Source organism: Pongo pygmaeus, chromosome 3, assembly GCF_028885625.2.
Source record: "Pongo pygmaeus isolate AG05252 chromosome 3, NHGRI_mPonPyg2-v2.0_pri, whole genome shotgun sequence".
In the NCBI taxonomy this organism is placed as follows: domain Eukaryota; kingdom Metazoa; phylum Chordata; class Mammalia; order Primates; family Hominidae; genus Pongo; species Pongo pygmaeus.
Genome location: NC_072376.2, coordinates 121,618,382 through 121,640,244, shown reverse-complemented (window position 1 = coordinate 121,640,244; position 21,863 = coordinate 121,618,382). Strand labels below are relative to the sequence as shown.

At 37.0% G+C, this 21,863-nt stretch overlaps 1 protein-coding gene across 5 annotated transcripts in view; it reads left to right on the top strand.

Annotated features, from left to right (window-relative positions):
• The window catches only part of COL25A1 (collagen type XXV alpha 1 chain), a 511,707-nt gene that overhangs the window by 449,784 nt on the left and 40,060 nt on the right, over positions 1–21,863 (top strand). For 4 of the 5 annotated variants that reach the window (XM_054485599.1, XM_054485598.1, XM_054485600.1 and 1 more), the window contains 6 exons: positions 1,548–1,610; positions 7,292–7,360; positions 8,134–8,178; positions 9,721–9,765; positions 10,962–11,039; positions 18,407–18,451. In XM_054485599.1, the coding sequence (XP_054341574.1) occupies positions 1,548–1,610; positions 7,292–7,360; positions 8,134–8,178; positions 9,721–9,765; positions 10,962–11,039; positions 18,407–18,451 (345 nt within the window). Of the gene's footprint in view, positions 1–1,547; positions 1,611–7,291; positions 7,361–8,133; positions 8,179–9,720; positions 9,766–10,961; positions 11,040–17,761; positions 17,786–18,406; positions 18,452–21,863 lie in introns of all 5 variants that reach the window. The other variant, XM_063663967.1, reaches the window with a different exon arrangement.

Sequence of the window (21,863 nt, the reverse complement as noted above, 5' to 3'; positions counted from 1 at the left end):
CCAGGTTACCTATACTTCTGTCTGACTCAGCTACAAATTCAGGGGTTTGCACATCCCCTCCCCCCGACTCAGGATTGATATTTGCTACAGCAACTCACAGAAATCAGGAAGGTGCTATATACTATTACAGTTAATAAAAATGAACAGCCAAATGAAGAAGTACATAGGGCAAGGTCCAAAAGAGGCCAGAGTACAAGAGCCTCTGTCTCGATGGAGTTGATATATTCCACCCTCCCAGTGTATGGATGTGCCCACTGACTTGGAAGCTCTCCAGTCCCTGTTGTTCAGGGGCTTTTATGGAACTTCCATTACGTAGACATAATTGATTAAATCATTGGCCATTGGTGGTTGGACTCATGTCCAGATCCTGTCCCTTCCCCAGAGGCTGGGAGGTAGGGCAGAAAGTTCCCACACTCTTATACCGTTGGCCCCTCTGGCAACCAGTTCCTATCCTGAAGCTGTCTAGGGCTCCCATGAGAGTCACGTCAGTGACAGAGACTTAGGTATGGTTGAAAGGAACTGGTTTGAATAACAAAAGATGCTCCTTCTCTATCTTATCACTGAGAAAATTCCATTTTAGGAGGTTGGTGCCAGGAATTGGGGACCAAGATGAAATATATTTTTATTTTACTTCTGGGTTTCCTCTAGGTAGTGGAGAGAAGGTTAGAGGTATGGCAAGGAGAGATAGTTTTCTTTTCATGCTGAACATTCCTGAATCTCTTCTCTAACAACATTCATTGCATCAGTTATCTATTGCTGCCCACCATAATACCCTTAAAACTTTAGTGGCTTAAAACAACAAACATTAACTATCTTATAGTTTGTGAGGGACAGGAATTCAAGCACAGCATAACTATGTGCTTCTGGCTCAGTCTCCCATGAGATTGCTGTGAAGCTGTCAGCCAGGCCTGTGGTCACATTTGAGGACTCTATAAGGGTGAGGCACTTGCTCCCAAGTTCACACATGTGGTTGCTGACAGACCTCAGTCCTCAACATGTGATCCAATTAAGAGAGAACAAGAAAGGGCCCCCAAAACGGAAGCCACAGGCTTTTCACAACTTAGGTTCAGATGTGATACTCCATCACTTCTGCCATATTCTTTTCATTAGATGTGAGTCAGTAAATCCAGTCTACACTTAAGGGGAGAGGATTACACAAAGCGATGAACAACAGGAGGTAAGATTATTGGGGCCCATTTTAAGGGCTACCTACCACATTCACCCAAATATAATGCATCTTATTTTGGTAAGTGGTAAGAAACAGTGGACAACAGATGAGAAAGGAAATTATAAGGACATTTATCTGATTACTTAGTCACTTTTACTTTCTGAAGCTTCTCCAAAATTTTGCTCAAAGTGTCTCCACTGATTAAAACCAGTTTGGATTAATTTTATAGTAAGTAGCTAGATCTCGGCAAGAAAGCTGTATACAACCAGGGAAGTAAAATCTCAGTAGAAGAAAATGAGTTTAGCTTTATTTATTTATTTATTTATTTATTTATTTATTGTCAAATGATTAATGATCTCATATGCCCATGTTTTTAAAGGGAGAACCAGGTTTCATTGGTCCTCAAGGAGAACCAGGCTTACCAGGTTTACCAGGAACAAAAGTAAGTGGGCTTCTTTCTTTTCTTTCCCTCTTTCTTTCTTTCTTTTCTTCCTTCCTTCCTCCCTTGCTTTTTCTTTCCTTTCTCTTCCTTTTTTCTTTCATTCTCTTTCCTTTTTCTTTCTTTCTTTTCTTTCCTTCCTTCTTTTCTTTTTCTCTTTTTCTCTTTCCATCTTTCTTCTTTCTCTCTCTCTCTTCCTTCCTTCTTTCCTTCCTATCTTCCTTCCTTCCTTCCTTCCTTCTTTCCTTCCTTCCTTTCCTTCCTTTCTTCCTTCCCTTCCCCTCCTTTCCTTCCTTTCCTTTCCTTTCTCTTTCTTTCTTCCTCCATCCTTCCTTCCTCCCTTCCTTTCTTCCTTCCCTCCTTCCTTTCTTCCTTCCCTTCGCTTCCCTTCCCTTCTCTTCCCTTTCCTTCCCTTTCCCTTCCTTTCCTTCTTTCCCTTCCCTTCGTTCCCTTTTCCTTTCTTTCTCTTTCTTTCTTTCTTCTTTCTCTCTCTTTCTTTCTTTCTTCTTTCTCTCTCTCTTTCTCTTTCTTTCTTTCTTCTTTCTTTTTTCTTTTCTTTCTTTTCTTCCTCCCTCTCTCCCTCCCTCCTTCCTTCCTTCCTTTTTGCTTGATTTCTTCATTCAGAAATCTTTGTCATATATTTTTAGTCCACTATGTTGAAAGAAATGTGGGGTAACTTCATAATTTAGGTGACCAGATATTTTTGCCTAATAGAGAATGAAAGCAGCTTAATCTACCCATTACTAACACTTCTAATGGAACCACTGTGTTCATTATTGAGTAGTGGAAAGTTAATTCTAGAAAGCTTTAGGCAAGACAACAGGATGGTGAAATATTTCAGTTGTTCCACTTGTCCCCCAAATTGCTCCTAAACTGATAGGATGCTATTAACTTCCCGGCCATATGGAAAAGTAGAGGAATTCTGAGGAGAGATAGAACTCATTAACTCCTGTTCCTCATCACCAATTTCAGGATATACTTGTAAATCAAAGGTTATTACGATTCCCATTACTCCCCAGATTTCAAAGGCAAGTACTGATGTCATATAGATTCCTAAGTGCCTCATCCCAAAAGGATCTACTCTGAATAACGTCTGCAAAAATATTCTATAATGAAAACCATCTCATGATCTTCTACTTGGCAAACCTAGAGAGGGCTCTAAAAGCAAAATCTGTATACTGCCATGCAAAATATATATATATATATGCTGCTATGAATACAGTCAGACCCAGAGTTCTCTTTTTATCTACCCTGAAAGACATAAAAAGTACAGCTCTGATGATGGAACTTTACTCATGACAGACTCATGAATCAAAGAAGGGGCAAAATTACATCAAACTACATTCTTTTATTTTTAAACCATAGCAGGCTTTGCCTCAATGTGTATCACATTCAACAGAAATAAGCCAGGGGTGATTTCCAAGAGTTACAGAAATATGTTCATGGTCTGTTCTGACAGAAGGGTCCTCATTTCTGCTGGTCAAGTGAAAATAACTCTAAACCTAGTAAATGGAAACTATGTGTGTCCTGGGGGGACTGAAACTCCATCGGATTATGCAAAATTGTTTTCTTAAGAAATTTCTTCACATAATGAGCTGTCAGGCTTATTAACAAAATATGAGGAATTCCTGTTTTAGCCTGAGCAGATTCACACAAGAAATGTCTTTCTGGAATAAAAAGAGAGAGTGAAAGCAAAATAATGAGCATTCCCTGTTCATACAAGAACTGTTGCATTTATTCAGGCTTGCAGCCTCGGAGCCAGGGCAGGAAAGAAGGCAGCCTCACAGATGGGCATGATACACAAAGAAAGGGTGGCCTGGTCACTGAAGGAGAAAGCCAGGTGTGAACTGGATCTAAAAGCGTGTGTGGCATTTTGTGTGCTGTGCAAGGGAAAATAGAAAAAACACAAGCAGTAGAGAGTGAAGTTCATTCCTAAATATCTTTTCTTTAGTTTCCTGATTTTAAACTATTCTGCAGTTTCAGAAAAAGTTCCAGATGTAGAGGCATAAAATCAACATTAATTACTGTTATGAAGAACCTAGAATGATTTTATAGACCAGGTACTCATATAACAGATACTACTCTGAACCCCAAATAAAAGTAAAGAGTGTACTGTACCTATTTGGTATTTCCACAGAAGGGATATGGATAGGAAATTCGTTTTATTAACATTACTTTGAGGTTAATTGTCAGCTCAACTACCTACCTTAACTCAGCTGTTAAAACAGCAACATGCACGTGCACACATATACACACATCATCAGTATTATTTGAAATATCTAATTCGTGTTGAATCCACATATGTTAAGTATAAATGTTATGGTTGGTTCAGTGTCATCATGGGAAAGTCATGATTATTTTAAAAATCTCTTTCAGCTGTCTACTTGTGTAGACAGTCTGGATTTGTACCGCTAAATTCAGATTTAAAAAGTAACCAAGACTATGTTTCTTATTCCCAGCACAGTGAAGAGGGATCATAATGAAGGAAGATGTACAATGGCATCAAAAAATGCTGCATCTTTTATACCTACATTAGTGCCTGAGAGGGACCTATATCAGGCTAAGGAAATGGGGGGAGGGGCCTGGGCATGGTGGCTTACGCCTGTAATCCCAGCACTTTGGGAGGCTGAGGCAGGCAGATTGCTTGAGCCCATGAGTTTGAGATCAGCCTGGGCAACATGATGAGACCTCATCTCCACTAAAAATACAAAAATTGTCTGGGCATGGTGGCGCATGCCTGTAGTCCCAGCTACTTAGGAGGCTGAGGTGGAAGGATCACCTGAGCCCAGGAGGCAGAGGTTGCAGTGAGCCGAGATCACACCACTGCACTCCAGCCTGGGTGACAGAGTGAGACCTCAAAAAAAAAGAGAAAAGGAAAGAAATGGAACTATAGTCAGAATATTTTAGAATACTTTTACTAATACTGTTTATTCATTAATTCACCAATGTTTTGACCAAATATTTTTCTGCATTTAAGCATGGGAAGTAAATGCAACAGCAACAGTTTCTATTCTCCTGAAGCTTACATTGCAGTGTGGACAAGGAAGAGATGGAAGGAGGGAAAGAAGTAGACAAATAATATAATTTCAGAGAGTGATAGGGAACTAATAAGGGACATAACAACAAGTGATTCTAGCTGGATGTGGTGGTGCACACCTGTCATCCTACCTACTCAGGAGGCTGAGGCCGGAGGACTACTTGAGTCCAGGAGTTTGAGGCTATAGTGTGCTATGATAGTGCCTGTGAATAGCCACTATACTCCAGCCTGGGAAACATAGCAAGATCCCCTCTCTAAAAATATATAAATGTTAAAAAGTAAAGATGTATTGACTTCACTCTTGTGGCGAACTACAGATAAATTATTTTTAAGGGTTTTCATTTTTCATAGTGGACTGTTTTAGAATTCTGTAATTCTTAAAATAAAACATTAAAAGAAACACCAAATACTTTACAGTTTTTTAATAATTTTCATATACCAATAGAAGCTCCTTAGTCTCACTCAACAGGGTAATGGGGTGGGGGATGACAAAAAGCAAAAAGTCCTTTCATTTCTAGGCCATTGTGTCTGTCTCCTGTATCTAGAGAAGTACCTTGTCTTTCTCCCAACCTCTCCATTTTCACAACCTCTTCAGTTGCTGTTAGGAAACCTACTGAGTTTTTAACGCTTGCCTCCTGTCTTTCTTAACCCTTGACTAACCTATCCCACCTCCCCTATAAAACCACAAGGACTCCCCAAAATGGGCATGACACAGATAAGAATCTTGGAATTTCAAGCCCTACATGACCCACCACAGATCCAATTCTATTTTCTTATCTTTTCCAAGATGAAGTATTTCCTTCAGTGAGGCGAGCACCTCTTTCATCCATAAATATGTCATCAACAGTCTGAATTCTAAATGTTTGATGATTGAAATTCTACCCCTTATGCAAGAAGCCAGACTCTCTTTACTCTGTGTTTAGGGAGTATTAAAAGGTACCATCTTCCTGGAGGGCAATTTAGCAAGTTTTTAAAAATATTCATACTTTTTTGACCTAGCAATTTTCCAACTAGGAATTTGTCCTGAGAAAATGATCAAAGATGTGCAAAAGATTTACATTTAAAACATTTATGTAAAAGTTGAAGATTGAGTACCATCAGTTTTACCCACTTTAAAAGCTTTCTCACTTTGAGCAAGTTACTTAACCTCTCCAAACTTTGGCTTCCTCATCTGTAGAATATGGATAATAAAACTTTTCTCATTTGTCCTGAGGATTAAATAGGATAATACATGTAAAGTGTTTTGTGCAGTTTCTGCACTCATCTATGCTACAGTCATTAACACATTAATTATGAAATAAACCGTACTCATCCTTCAGGACATGACTCAAGTCTCACCTCCAGGGATCCAATCCACAATAATAGAAACCAATAGGGATTCCCCTTCTGTCACATATGGCCTTACATTACTCCTTAATCCTTAACTATTTTGGTTTTGCAGCTCTTGTCTGCCTAACTAGATCACTAGCTCCTTGAGGACAATAGCCATATTTATACTTCACAGAGATATGAATATATTAAAAAACTGTAAAACCCAAACAATTTTACATTCATAAACTATGAGATGAGTACTATAACTTTGTCCATTTTACGGAGGAAACTGAGATGTACAGGACCTAACTAACTTACCCTAGAACACAGAATTGGTAAATAGCAGAGCCAGGAGTAAAACCTAAGATGCTGGATTACAGTGCCAGGAACTTAACCACTTTGCCATGCTTCTTGCCAGCAGTGCTTAAAAAGTGACTGCAGAATGAAAATGGATATTCATTCCTATCTTGAGGTATAATGATGGTCTTTATCAATTCCCTTTAAAGGTCTTTCTATTTACCAACATAGCTATTTGACAGGCATTTACCAAACCATTTCCTTATCCATAAAATGGAGATGATAATACAAACATTGGATAACTGCATATTAGTCAAGTTTCTCCAGACAGACAGAACCAATAGGATATATATAGGGAGATAGACAGATGAGTGGGGATTTATTAGGGGAATTGGCTCATACAATTATGGAGGCTGAGAAGTCCCACAACAGGCTATCTGCAAGCTGGAGGAGACCCTGGGTTGATGGTAGCATGGCTCAGTCCAAGTCTGAAGGCATCAGGTCCAGGGAGGCAGATGGTGTAACTTTCAGTCTGAGGCTGAAGGCATAAGAGCCTGAGGGGCACTGGTGCAAGTCCTAAAATCCAAAGGCCAGAGAACCTGGAGTTCTGATGTTCAAGGACTGAGAGGAAGGGCTCTCAGCTCCAGAAGAGAGAGTTTGCCTTTCCTCTTCTATGTGGGACCACAGCAGATTTGATGGTGCCCCCTCACATTGAAAGTACATCTTCAGCACTCAGTCAACAGACTCACCCGCCAATCTCCTCCATTAACACCTTCACAGACAACCCAGAAGCAATGCTTTATTATCTTTCTATGTGTCCCTTGATCCAGTCAAGTTGACACCTAAAATTAATGATCACAAATTGTTTTGATTATAAAATGAGATAATTCATGTTAAGAGATTAATAAAGTGCTGGGTACAGGGTAAATCAATGAAAACTCTCTGCTTTCTTTGGTTTCATTCAACTCATTTATTAATCTACAGGGACCAGCCTGGGTGGGGGGGAATGGCCATTTACCTGTTTTGCAATTTGTGACAGGGTGAACGGGGGGAAGCAGGGCCTCCTGGAAGAGGTGAGCGAGGGGAACCTGGAGCCCCCGGACCAAAGGTCAGTTATTCTTACACTGGAAAATAACCATTCTCTGGCTTGATTTGATTTAGAACACAAAAAACTAAAACAACATTCTCAACAGGTATTAAAACAGCCCAAATCACAAATAGTTTGTTGAAATGCACACCAACTGGTTCTTTTCAAAAGAGATTTTACAGTTCACCTCACCCTGTTTACTCTGTTCTGTTCAGTGAGCAAATTGATAGCATATCCAAATGTAAAAGAAGTGCTGTCATATTAACACATTATCACTCAATGTGTATTAAAACTTACTGAGAAAAAATCCCTGTTGATAAGTGCTGTGTTAGTTTCTATGGTAACTTAATGGAGTGTAACACCTTGAAAATATTAGAGCTAAGGACTTATTTGTCTGTTTGACCTTATTCATTTAAACTTTCTGCAAACTAATGTGGTCACACTTTATTTTAATAGCCTATCCTAGAGACACAGGAAACTATTTACTCACTGATGAAAAGGAAATTGATGCAGGAAAACACTGTTGAGACTAATGAGAATTATTCACAGAACTCTTCCCGTCCACTGATGGGAGGGCAGCCTTCAAAATAATAATGGAATGAACTGATGATATGGTGATGATACTTATGTTTAGTATTATAATAACCAACATTCTGTAGAGCCATATATTGAGGCAGTTAAAATAAAGTGTTTGCATTTTTCTTCATTATTCTGAGTCACTGCTAATTTCTATTTTTCTGTTCTTATCTCCTCTATAATTTTATCTTTTTCATCCTCTTATTCTGCTGTAATAGGGGAAACAAGGTGAATCAGGAACTAGAGGCCCAAAGGGGTCAAAGGTTAGTAACCAGATAACAATTTAAATATAACATGAGGCCTTCAAGATCTGTGCTTTTTGCCTTTGCCACAGAGGCATGTTTTTCATGTTTTAGATTAAACTCTTTCACACAGTGGAATTGCAATACTTATTGCAAAAGGGACTGCAGTATCCCTATGATGATATCTCAAAACAATATGTTTGTTTCATCTTGCTTGTTTTTGAATAGTCTAGTGCTTCAGAAAATTCTTTAAGAGAAGTTGTATTTCCTATTTCATAGGAATAGCTTCTTTGAAAAAAATTAAGAACTTTCCTTAAATTGTTTATTGTGTAATCTAATTTTTCATTTCTTGGCTATCTTTGTGATAAATGCTCAAATTACACTCTGCTTTTTAGTTGACTCCCTTCGTTGCATTAAAATTTTAACTGCCAATTGAAATTCTCCTCTATATCATACTCTTTATACTATCTGCAATAACATATATACTGTCAGCAGAATCATATTATTTAAAATGCTGTTAGCTACTAACATGGAAAAAAATGTGTGCAAGATGAAGAAAACAGAGAGCAAAGATTATTAATGCTTCATTCATAGCAAATTTATTATGATCAATGTTATTAGCATACTGTGGATGGGAAGAATTATAATCCTTTTTCCTGCTTATCTTTATTCATCCTTACCCAGTTTATAGGAATCTGTAGAAAGACATATAAAAATGCTTTGAAGTCCATACAGAAAAAGAACCCTATCAATTTAAGACTGTTTTAAAGAACCTTTAAATCTACACAGGTTCGAATCTCTTCTCCAAAGTTTCAGTTTATGTTTCTAAGAATTTTGAGGGCTTAGACTATTCCTGCTGCTCTACAGTTGAGGTAATGCCACCATCAATGAAACTTCAGATAAATTTCATACTGCAATGAAAAAAGAGAGAGAGCTGGGTTTGCCCTGCCCCTGACCTTCAGCCCTGCCAACCTGTTCCAGCTGGCTGCTGTCCACTTCAGCACTGAGTGTTAAAATGCCTATACCTACAGATGAACTTTTCCTTAGATCCCCATCATCAGAGGGAGACCTAGCCTGTGACCTTCCTTTCCTAATTCTCCCTAGAATGAGCTCTCTGCTCCTTTCTTGTCCCAACTATCTATACTTTTCTTCTCAGAGGAAAAGCAATTGTTGACTCGTTTTCCCTTTGCCCCAAATCTCTTCATTAAAAGGAAGAACATGGCTCAATCTGCAAGGTAAAAGCTTACTTTGGGTGCCATAGAAACCACTTGCTTTGCCTTTGCAGATCCTACCTAGTGAGACAGTTACCATATATATTGTTGTTTCAAGATACTCTATTACCTGAAAAGGGAGTTTTTTCCTTTTCAAAACTAAAAAAGGAATTTTAATTCTTTTCAAGCTGCATCTTAAAAAAGCATTTGCTATTTTGGTGGTGGTTGCTGTTGTTTTTCACTTCAGAAGTTCATATTAAAGATGCTTCTGTATGGTATAAACACGTTCTTACATGAGATTTCTAGATTCCCCCACTTCTAATTAAGTTTTTTCTCTTTCCAACGGGAAAAGGGGGATCGTGGAGACAAAGGGGACTCTGGAGCTCAGGGACCAAGGGTGAGTGTTCTGTCATCCTTCTAAACTTTTGCTCCCTACAATCCCAGATTTGAATTTATGTCTGCATGGCTATTCATATGATATGTCATATGAATAATACTCAATAATAGTATTGGAGGTAGACTACTGTAATTATTCCCGAAACACTCCTACCTCCTTTATTTTCCTCACCAGGAGCAGTGCATGTAGGGATTCCAACACATAAACTAAGCTTCTTTGAGAAGGTCTAAAGAACTCCCCCGTCTACTTTCCCTCTGTTCCCATCCAGCTAATGGAATTTTCCACTTTTCAATTAACTCAATTATAAAGAAAGCAATAACCCATGCGTTCAGCGTCTTTTAAAAAAAAAAAGTCAGGGAATTATGACATGACTAATGGAAATTAAGTAGCAGATATAATAAGTAGGGTAGAAGTCTTAAAAATATACATGTATTCTATTGTTTGTTCCCTATTTTGTTTAATTTTTGTGGCATTCATTCCTGATGGGAAAGCCAAGTATTTTTCTACAGAACAATGTTCTATCTTTTTAAATAATGATGGCCAGGTGCAGTGGCTCACACCTGTAATCCTAGCACTTTGGGAGCCAAGACTGGTGGATCACCTGAGGTCAGGAGTTCAAGGCCAGCCTGCCCAACATGGTGAAACTCCGTCTCTACTAAAAATACAAAAATTAGCTGGGCATGGTGGTGCATGGGAGGCTGAGGCAGGAGAATTACTTGAATGCAGGAGGCAGAGGTTGCAGTGAGCCGAGATCACACTACTGCATTCCAGCCTGGGCAACAGAGTGAGACTCCGCCTCAAAAAAAGAATGAGGAAGCAATGTATGAGGTATGGATGAGGAACAAAAGGTTAGAGGATGCTTTAATAAATATGAATAAAGCAAACAAAATTTTACAGGTCACATCAGAGTAGCCTATATTGTAATTTTCAGAAAATAGTTTCAAAAATTAAATTGTATTTTTTTATCAGATTTCATATATTGAACCTACCAAAGACAGGATATAAGAAGTGGTTTGCCTCCTTTGAAATAAGGATACATTTTGAACATAATTATTTATATATTCTAAAGTACAGTTGGGCCTTAGTAGGGAAATGATGGTCAGAGAGAGCTGTGAGTTGTATTTCTGTTTCTGCCACAATCCACCCTACATGCTAAGCTAATACCCATGATTTTCCCTTGATTGGTTTTGTCATAGGGTCCACCTGGTCAAAAAGGGGATCCAGGAGCCACTGAGATCATAGACTACAATGGCAACCTCCACGAAGCCTTACAGGCAAGTGACTGGTCCCTGCCCTGACACACACTGAGAAGGATGCTGAGGAGCACCCATGTAATGTGTGCAAATATGAGCTTCCACACCCTCTATCCTCAGAGGACTCCACTGCTCAAGGCACCCATTCTCCCTGTTCTCAAGAACCCATCCCCTTCTCTCTGCCCCAGTTTATCTTCTTTAATTTGTAGCATTTTTCAATCATTTCTTTCCTTTCCCTTCCACCTTCAGATATAGTTAAGCCTTATGAGGGATAAACCTTGTGTTAGTTTGGCCAATTTTTGCCTCCTTGCTTGCAGAGGGAATGTGGCAAGGCAATCAAGAGCTCTGTGCCTCTGGGGCTGGAGCTTCTTGCATTCAAATCTCAGCTCTCTTGTTTACTAAATGTGTTACCTAGGACAAGTTATTTCACTTCTCTGTGCCTCAGTTTTCCCGTCTACAGAATGAGGATGGTAGCAGTATCTGCCTCATAGCCTTGCTGAGAAGAGCAAATGACACAATATATATTACACTCTTAAAACAGTGCCTGGCACATAGTAAGCCCTCTGTATTTCTTATTACTGCTATCATATAATTCTTTTCTTCTCATTAAGTAAGCAACAGGCTATGTGGCTTGTCTCTATCACCTTTGCTTCCTATTCATTCTTTTCATGTTTAGACTCCTGCATTCTAGCCTCTATCATCATTCTGTTGCATCTTCTCTTACAAGGTCAACTATAACCTCTATGTTAAGTCCACTGGACTCATCGCCCCTGACGTTTTTGTGATATTGATATTAAACCACCTTCCTTTTGAAACTTTTTTTTCGTCTCTCCGACCTTCTACTTTCATTCCATTTTTTCCATTTTTCTTCTGTGGCATATCACCTTTATTTTGGTGTTTCTAATTTGTCTGTCTATTCCCTAGTTTTTGGTATCCTCAAGTCTCTGATCTTTTCTTGGTACAGTCACTCCCTCTGTGTTCTTCCACATTATGGCTCTCAATTCTTTCATCTCTAGATATAATCGGTGTATGCCCCCAGCTGTCCAAGAATATTTCCATTATGGATGTATGAGTGCCTTATCAACTTCCACCAATACACACAATTATACTGGTTACCTTTCCCACCTACCAAATGAGTCCCTTTTTTAAGTGACCGGTTTCTGTTAGTGATACCATGAATCTCAATTTTGAGGGAATAGAAAGTTTAGAGTCATTTTAAAACTATTCTTAGTCTTTTACTTATTCTATCTCACCAAGAGGCTGCTGTTTCCTTTTTCAAAGTATCTCTTGAGATTGCCTGTTCTTTCGATTCCCAACTGAGTCCGCATCCTGTTTACTTCATGCCTAATACAGCAACAGCTCCTTGACCAATGACTCTTTCCCTAGTGCCTCCTTGTCCTTCTAATTCATCTTGTGTATCACTCCAAGATTAATTTTTATAAATGATCATGGCTTCGATGGTTCTAATTTGCTCAGAAACCTTAATGACCCCCCTACTGCCTGCTCTATCAAGCCCAGTCTTCTCCATCTTAAGCCTCTATAGTCATGCCCTTCCTGTGGAGAACTTTTCATTTCTCCACAGCAGAGTTCCCCCTGATATAATCATTGTTATCATATCCATACAAGTCTCCTCCTTTTTGCCTGTGTTCATCCCATTCTTCTTTCCTTTCTTTCCCATATAAATTCTACACAACAATCCACTGCTGCCACTCAGATGAGTTCTTCCTCTTAATCCTTTTAAACATTAGTAGTGGGGTGCTAGTGGTTTACCATTTAAAATCAAACTCCATAGTTGATTTTAGTCTTACCTCTTATCAGATTGTAAGCTTGGTGACAGAAAAACATTTTATGCTTATATTAACTAGATATGTAAATATTAAGTAAATGGTTATTGGTTGAATAAGTATACTTAATTCACATGTACAAGCCATTTCTTTGCTTGTAAGCCAAATTAGTTGTTTTAAATATTTCTCTGCCACTTTGTACCTGTTTGAATTATTTTTCCATCTTTATGATTTTACTAACACAATCTAATTATGACAGATCTGTACCTCTGTGTAGGGTCTTTGCTACAACTATCATTTTTAACTAGTAGAGTACTAAGTCATTTTTTTTCATCCATTTTCAGCTCAGACTATTTTTTGGCCTTTTCATTATTTTTCTTCTGGTAAAATACAAAAAGAAGCATGTTTACTGCTTGGAGAAATGTTGCTTGGACAGTATCTTTAGTCAGGAGCTTGAATTAGTGTTCCACTGTGTAATTGGATTCGATGTAAGTAATGGCCTCTGGGTTATTGTCAAATTCTAGAACTAGTTTTCTAAATTATTCCCTTTTCCCCACAAGTTGATAACTATGTAAGGAAAAAAAGGGAGACAGAGACAGGGAACACAAAGTTTTGATGTGCCTACTGTTTTCAAAGTTCTTATAAAATATAGGGACTTTTTAAAAACTTAGTTTGTTAGCAATGTTGTAAATTGCCCTTGAACTACTTTCAATGGCCCCATAATTCCTGCTACCACCTTTAAGAGGTATCTACTGTCTTATCCTCCAAGAACTGCTCCAATATAATTGGGCATTTTCTGCAACACTGTGATCAAGTTCTCAAAGCATTCTTTGCATGAACTGGGCCTGGCGTGAGGCAAGCTATCCTTAGTCTAAAACGGAAATCTCCATTTTGATCTCCCCTCTATCAGCTCAGTCATTTGGGGGAAATTGCTTAATGTATCTATACTTCATTGATCTTATCTGCAAAATAAAGATGTTATTGGAATAAATTTTTTTCTATGAGTCCATGAAACCTAATACTATTCTTAGGGTAATTTTTCAGAGCTTCTGAACACTTTTTACTGATATGCCTAAAAGCATTGTACTTTTTAAAAAATGTGACACCTATATTTCGATATGAAAAGATATACCTCTGGTTCTTTTTCTCATCTTTAATTCTATATGACTACAAAACAGTCAATATCCATCATAGTCAACTAATTCATGCTTATGTCTCAACCTAAAGGTTTATTATTCTTATTGGGTTGGTTGTGAGGCAACTATTTGCCATGCTTATAAATAGCTTATAGTTATCTTTTCACATCAAAACTATTGGTTTCCCTAACATAGTGCTCTAGTGAATTGAGTCCCTCATAAAATTAATACATTAGATTGAGAAGAGATGGTAGACATTTATTCTTTTAATTCTCTAACCAGTGATGGATATTTACAGTTTTGCAGGTATGTCATTATTATCCCTTTTAAAACAATCTGCCAAAAATACTCTAGGATAATCAGATAAATAGAAATATATTACAGTTATAATCATACCATATTAGAAGTATGAAATTTTACTGCTGCCTCTATTGAAGATTGTGATTTACATAAACATTGCCATAAGCTATTTATTTTTATTTAAGGTGGCTAAATTTCCACAAATTAGCAGTAAAACCTCTGTTTCCTAACTGACTCTTTAAAAAATTCTCATCGCCATCTAAACTAAACCTGTTCTCTAGTATGAATCATGGGCGAGTTTAAGCTTTCATCATTATGAGAAATGAAAGAAAGTAACCTTTAATTCTAAAGAGATTCAGATAAACATTTCAGGGAATAAATCACAAAGCAGGCTGCTGGGCTTTACCCAATTTGCAGTTTCTGTAGTTCATGCCTCCCATTTCACATCGTGTCTCACTAGAGAATGCCGTGTCTTTCTCCATCATCACCAAAAATTCTGACTTTCAAATCATTATTTGAGTTCAAGAGAGAATCCTGTTGAGTTTATATAGCTTTAACTTGGATTTACCACATATAAGAAATGCACAGTGAGCCACATCGTTAGGACTTCTCTCTGTGTCTGCATACTGGTGCTTCCAGATGATGGTCAAGACTATGTATTTGTGAAGTTAGCTCAGTTTGTTGTCACTGAAACCTATTAGCTGGATGGAACATTAAAGAATTTTAAAGTTTCACAAACATAGTTATTTAACAAAATCATTTAAATTCCGTTAGGTCAGTTACTATTAATAATATTCTTTTATTTTGCAGCTCATTATTAAACATGTTGTTATCCTTAAATTTAAAAAAATACAAACTAGCATTATGTTCAGGTGAAAAATGAATTAATATATGGCACATGTTGGAAAACCTCAGAGAGCTCAAATTTGAAGCTCCCTTTCCTTTTTAGGGCTTTATGATCCTGTTTTCTAGTTAAAAAGTAACATGTAAATTGGAAGACAATGATAAAGAAATTATTTCTACTCCTTAATTTTCTAATAGCCTTGTTTAAATGACTTCTCTACACTGTAGGAAAAACAAAAAAAAGTAGCTTTATCATAACTACAAATCCAATTCTTGTTCTAGGTGAATTCCTGAAGCATAAACTGAATGGAATTACATTACACAGATCTGGTGGTGTAAAATTCTGGGACCTTATTTTTTTCTTATAACCTTGCCCCCAGTTTGTGGACATTTTACCTTTTACAACAATTTAAAAAAAAAAAAAACAGTAACAACAGCTCAAATCAGAAACTGGAGTGGAATAGTGGAAAACAGAAGGATGGTGTTCAACTGATATCTACGAGTTTGAATGTAATTGAATATTGTTTCTCTATGACCAGAGTCCCTAAAGGAAATGTTCTCCCCTCTGTGATTTCATAAAGTGGTTATCAACCCCATAGAACTTTCAGCACAGAACCTAGACCAGAAAAATGTTAATTCAAAAATATGATTCATGGATCAGGAATTATGTTTTAGAGATTCAGACTTAGACACGGTATATTTTGTTACAGTTCTCTAACAGTTTAAGAAATTAGATTAATTCTTTCAGTATATACCCCGTAATGGGATTGCTGGGTCAAATAGTATTGCTAGTTCTAGATCCTTGAGGAATTGCCACACTGTCTTCCACAATGGTTGAACTAGTCTGCACTCCCTCAAACAGTGTAAAAGTGTTCCTATTTCTCCACATCCTTTTCAGCATCTGTTGATTCCTGACTTTTTAATGATCGCCATTCTAACTGGCGTGAGATGGTATCGCATTGTGGTTTTGATTTGCATTTCTCTAAAGACCAGTGATGATGAGCTTTTTTTCATATGTTTGTTGGCTGCATAAATGTGTTCTTTTGAAAAATGTCTGTTCATATCCTTTGCCCACTTTTCAATGGGGTTGTTTTTTTTTTTCTTGTAAATTTAAGTTCTTTGTAGATTCTGGATATTAGCCCTTTGTCAGATGGATAGATTGCAAAAATTTTCTCCCATTCTGTAGGTTGCCTGTTCACTCTGATGATAGTTTCTTTTGCTATTCAGAAGCTCTTTAGTTTAATTAGATTCTGTTTGTCAGTTTTGGCTCTTGTTGCCACTGCTTTTGGTGTTTTAGTCATGAAGTCTTTGCCTATACCTATGTCCTGAATGGTATTGCCTAGGTTTTCTTCTAGGGTTTTTATGGTTTTAGGTCTTACATTTAAATCTTTAATCCGTCTTGAGTTAATTTTTGTATAAGGTTTAAAGAAGGGGTCCAGTTTCAGTTTTCTGCATATGGCTAGCCAGTTTTCCCAACACCATTTATTAAATAGGGAATCCTTTCCACATTGCTTGTTTTTGTCAGGTTTGTCAAAGATCAGATGGTTGTAGATGTGTGGTGTTATTTCCGAGGCCTCCGTTCTGTTCCATTGGTCTATATATCTGTTTTGGTACCAGTCTACTATAAAGCTACATGCACACATATGTTTATTGCAGCACTCTTCACAGTAGCAAAGACTTGGAACCAACCCCAATGCCCATCAATGATAGACTGGATAAAGAAAATGTGGCACATATACACCACAGAATACTATGCAGTCATAAAAAAGAATGAGTTCATGTCCTTTGCAGGGACATGGATGAAGCTGGAAACCATCATTCTCAGCAAACTAACCCAGGAACAGAAAACCAAACACCGCATATTCTCGCTCATAAGTGGGAGTTGAACAATGAGAACATATGGGCACAGGGAGGGGAACATCACACACCGGGGCCTGTCAGGGGGTGGGGGGCAAGGGGAGGGATAGCATTCGGAGAAATACTTAATGTAGATGACGAGTTGATGGGTGCAGCAAACCACGATGGCACGTGTATACCTGTGTAACAAATGTGCACGTTCTGCACATGTATCCCAGAATCTAAGTGTAATAAATCAATCAATAAATAAATTTTAAAAACTCACTTGTTTTTCTGATTAAGTTCACAAAAAAATTGGAACGCCCAAAAAAGGAAATTAGATTAATTCTATGTCGACTAATTTCTTTAGTTATGGCACACACACACACACACACACACAAAGTTAGTTTTAATGCAACAAATGAGCTGCAGACTAAAAGAGAAAAAATATGCAATTGGGTATTTCAGTTTTCTCTAATGAAGTACTCTGTAGAATAGGGCTTTTATCAATAGCAAAATTTCTCAATCCACAATTATACTGACAAGCCTCTAGCATATATGACTTTACTGCATTATTTTTTCAATCAGGTGAATTAAAATTTTGACATTTCTTTTTCTTCAGCCATAGATTTTTAAAATAGGATTCTAAAAATAATTTTTAAAAAATCTCTACAACTATACTGTATTGAAGATAGGGTAATATGTTCTCAGTATCTTGTCAAATCCTTATAAGATATCAGACTAGCCAAACATATTCAAAATGTTGATTATTTCACAAATGTATTACTGTACTTTGGCTCACAAAATAGATAACTCTGTCTTTGTCAACACATTTTCCCAACAGAGGATTACCACCTTAACTGTCACGGTAACTCCTATTGCATGCTTTCTGTGGTTTGTGGTTTTGTATTTGGTGTTGATGCATGCCAGCCAAAATGGTACTAATGTAGCTATTGTTTTTATCTGATACTTAATTTTATGTTTTCTTGTATTAATAATCTTTTACATTTGCTCCAGTTGAATCACTTTGTCTGCTTAGTGAAAAGGTCAAGAAAAAAGTGATTGCTAATTTTCTTAGAAGTCTCTGGCCTTGTCTGAACAATATAGCTTTATTCTTTAGAGTTTGAGAAATCAAAGCCTTTGGGGTGGAGGGGTAAGAAGTGTATGTAGAAACAAAGCTAATATTCATAGGCTAATTCATCCCAATACGATGAGTGTGGAGCATGGCAGCAATTTTACATTGCCTTACCGAATCTACCCAGAAGCACCTTCCATATTATTTTGACCTCAAATGTGTTAATATTTTAGCATATAAATAGGTGTTTTTTTCTAATTATGTAACTAGTAAAATTTTTCCTCATTGCAAATTTATATTTGGGGATATCTGATTATGATAGAAATAAGGAAGGTGTATAGTGTGCCTATTTAAGGCATGAATTTTAATACATATAATTACTACTTTTAAAAACTGTGCTTTTTCTTGATTTAGGGTCCCCCTGGACCTCCTGGACCTCAAGGACTACAAGGGCCAAAGGTTATTCTTTATTTACTTGTTTCCATTTGTCACATACAGTGCAGAGAATCCCACATTAAGTATATGCATCTTTGAAAATCAGTCTTACAAAATGCTGAAGAAGCTGAGATCAACAGTATTGTTTTAGAGAGCGAAAAAAAGAAATTGAGGTCTGGACTGAAGGAAGATAGAAAATTAGAAAGGAAGAAGGGAAAATAGGAAAAGGAGAGAGAAATTTAATTTAGGGGAAGACATTGAAAAAAGATATTAAACAAGGGAAAAACAAGTTCCGCAGAAATTATAAATGTAAAAAACACTAAATGTGGTGTATGAAAACAAAAGAAAATGTTTAATTAAAGGAGGATTAGAGAAAATTTAACTTGACACCAAGAAAGATCCTTGCTTCTAATGCTTTTGTAATAAAAAGAGTAAGAAAAGTTTTAGTATGGTGCATTCACAAATCAAAACTTTAGGAATCATTTTTCATAATGCATTCTTTATTATATACTTTCAGACATTTTGCCATTTAAATCTTATCTAATGAAACATACCAACTAAAAATAGTAGAAGGCTAGAATTGCTTGCTTATATCTAAACTTTGTTGATGGCTTTATCCCTCCAAACTGAAGCTTAGTCATTCAACCATGTTTGATCAATTAACACATGGCCAGTGATTCTGGCTTTTCAGAACTGAGCTACATGTGTTGAAATATGACTTTCGTCATTGGATTCTTGTAGGAGATTCAAGTTATTTCAAAATTCATCTTTTGTTAATGCTTCTTAAGGCAGTTTATTTGCTAAGTCTATCATAACACACACGCACACGTATCAGCTTTCACACTCTCTCAAGATACTTAAAAACAGAAATCTAGCATATAGAAACCTTATTTTTCTATTATATAAAGGAATATAAATTACAATACTACTGAGCTCCTTGCCTATATATTTAGAACATAGATCCTAATTTCAAATAGATTTCATGTATAACATTAATATAAGGTGTGGGATTTTTAACTTTCTATTTCTCCAGCACATTCTGGTCCCTAAGAGACATAACACAAAAAACCTACACGTAATCTTTATTCTTGGTGAGCAACACTGCCTGGATCCCCATTCAGTAATATCTTGGTGAGCTGGATTAGATATCCTAGAAGGAAATCTGCAATTTCTTTTTTCCTTTGTGTAGAACCAACCAAGTGTCTAAGTTCATTATTTCACCTCCTCACTTGACTAAGACTCCAGAACCAAAATTGTCCCCAAAGCTAAATACATATCTCATTTCCCACAAACCTCAAAGGTTTCCAGGACTTTTCTCTTCTCTACAGTCCAAAGGCCTAGAGAAGCCCCAAAGGCACCCATTCTTTGACCCAAAAAGGCAAAAAGGACCTCCTAGGTAAAAAAATCTGTATCACTAAAACCTATATTCCCCTGGTTTTATAATCTAATTGCTATTCATGTATTAATTCAGTTATTCAGTAAGTAATTTTTGAGCCTCTACTCTATGATAAGGACTAATATCTAGTAAGGATACTAGAAAGAAATTCCAATAAAGGGCTTATGGCCTAGGGAGGAAGATAGGCAAGTAAAGGTACAATTATTAATAGAGTAAGTGCATAGAAGGTCCCTCTAAGTCTTAACAGCCAAGGGTGGCCTTGAGTTGAAACTGAAAGACAGGAAGAAGTTGCCCAGATGAATATCTAGCCAAGCAATATGGAGGAGGGTTGAGTCATTCTCGCTTACCTCCTACCCTTGCCATCCTTCCCAGTATGCTGTCATCCCTACCCCACCCAACCCACAATGGTCTTATAATTGAGATCTTGTGTTAGCTGATATAGTCCTTTATGTTTTTCATGATCTGTCCTTGAGAAGGTTGGGATAATTGGGGTGGAATGTAGCTATGACTAAGAGACAGCAAAGTGTAGCCTGAGTCAAGTATAGAACCCCTTCTGATCTTGGAACTCAGACTGAATGGGAACTTACTCAATTAGCATTTCTCCTTCATTTATCACACAGAATTGTTTGATTCCCTACACATCAAATAACTCTTACAAACCCCATTTGAGGGGTGAAGGATAAATGAATAACTCATGAATTGTGTTTTTCTTTTAAACACTTGTGAGTCATATTTTAAAGGGAAAAGCCTAGCAAAGCCATCATTATTGGACCCACAGTGCTGACAAGTATTCAGACTCTGAATGAAGCTAGGGGTTAGCCAGGTGCATCCAACCTCAGCAGACTTGTTTGTGGCAAAATAAACTTTGCTGCTACCACAAAGAGCAGGAAATCTGAAATAAGAAAAGGCCCTTCCCTCGCCGCTTTTCTTGCTTCATTTGTTTATAACCACAAGATCATGCCTTCCTTAAACACTGGAAAGCTCAAATTTCATGCTGTACCTCATAGCTCTTAAAGTTTTTACCAGGGAAAGGAGCTCTAGCCATTTCAATATTGTGGTTTATAGTATCACCAAACAGGCCTTTCTAGAAAATATAGCCTCAGGTCAGCTCCGTTGGAAATCCGTCTGTGAGGAAGGCCTGTCACACTCAGAAGAGCTGTTTTTACAAAGTTTCCACAGTGTGGGATTCGGGGATATTTGTAATGGGATCCACATAAATGACTCGTTGATACAAAATAATGCTTACTTTTCAAGGAATTTATTTAGTCACCTTTCAAAACTGAAAAGTGACTAAACATTTGCTGTTCGATTAACTTTCTGGCATATTGTATAAATTTGCTTTTAATGGAACATCTTCAGTTTAAAAAAGCAAACAAAAATCTCTATATTTTGAGTTTGTCAAAAATCCTTATAAATCATAACACGAATAGTAAATTTTAGTTCATTCATAGCACAGTATAAGAAATTGAATTGATCCAAAAGTAATTTTATATGGATTAAGATATCTGACTTATGATATCCTTCAGTGAGGCTTTTCTGGAAATTACACACTCACAATCATGAATTTGTAACTAACTGTTTGAACTGTGCCAATTAGAATATTGTTGAAAATTCATGGGGCTTTGCATTTTATTTTTTTAGGTTAACTGTTACGTTTTCCTTTTTACTGAAATTGGAAAGTAAGAGAAATCATAGAGAGGTTGTATGGAGAAAAAAATTAACTAACTGAGGCAGATAGGTTGTTGCTGTAGGATATGGTCAGCTATCAAATTATGTCTATCAGTTTTCCTTGACCACTCTTTTTTAGCCTGCATCTCACATGGAGAAAAAATAAAAACACTAAAAGCATTGGATCTTAGCTACATATAAATACTATACATAATCTTGAAGAAAGATTATTACTTCTCTTAGTTTAGATATGTGCTATAATAGAATATTCTTGGGTTATGATGTATTTGCTGAAAGTCAAATTGTGCTGTTAACCAACTAGCATCATTTTTTTATGTAGTGCAGTATGTTACCAATGAGAATGGAGGCAAG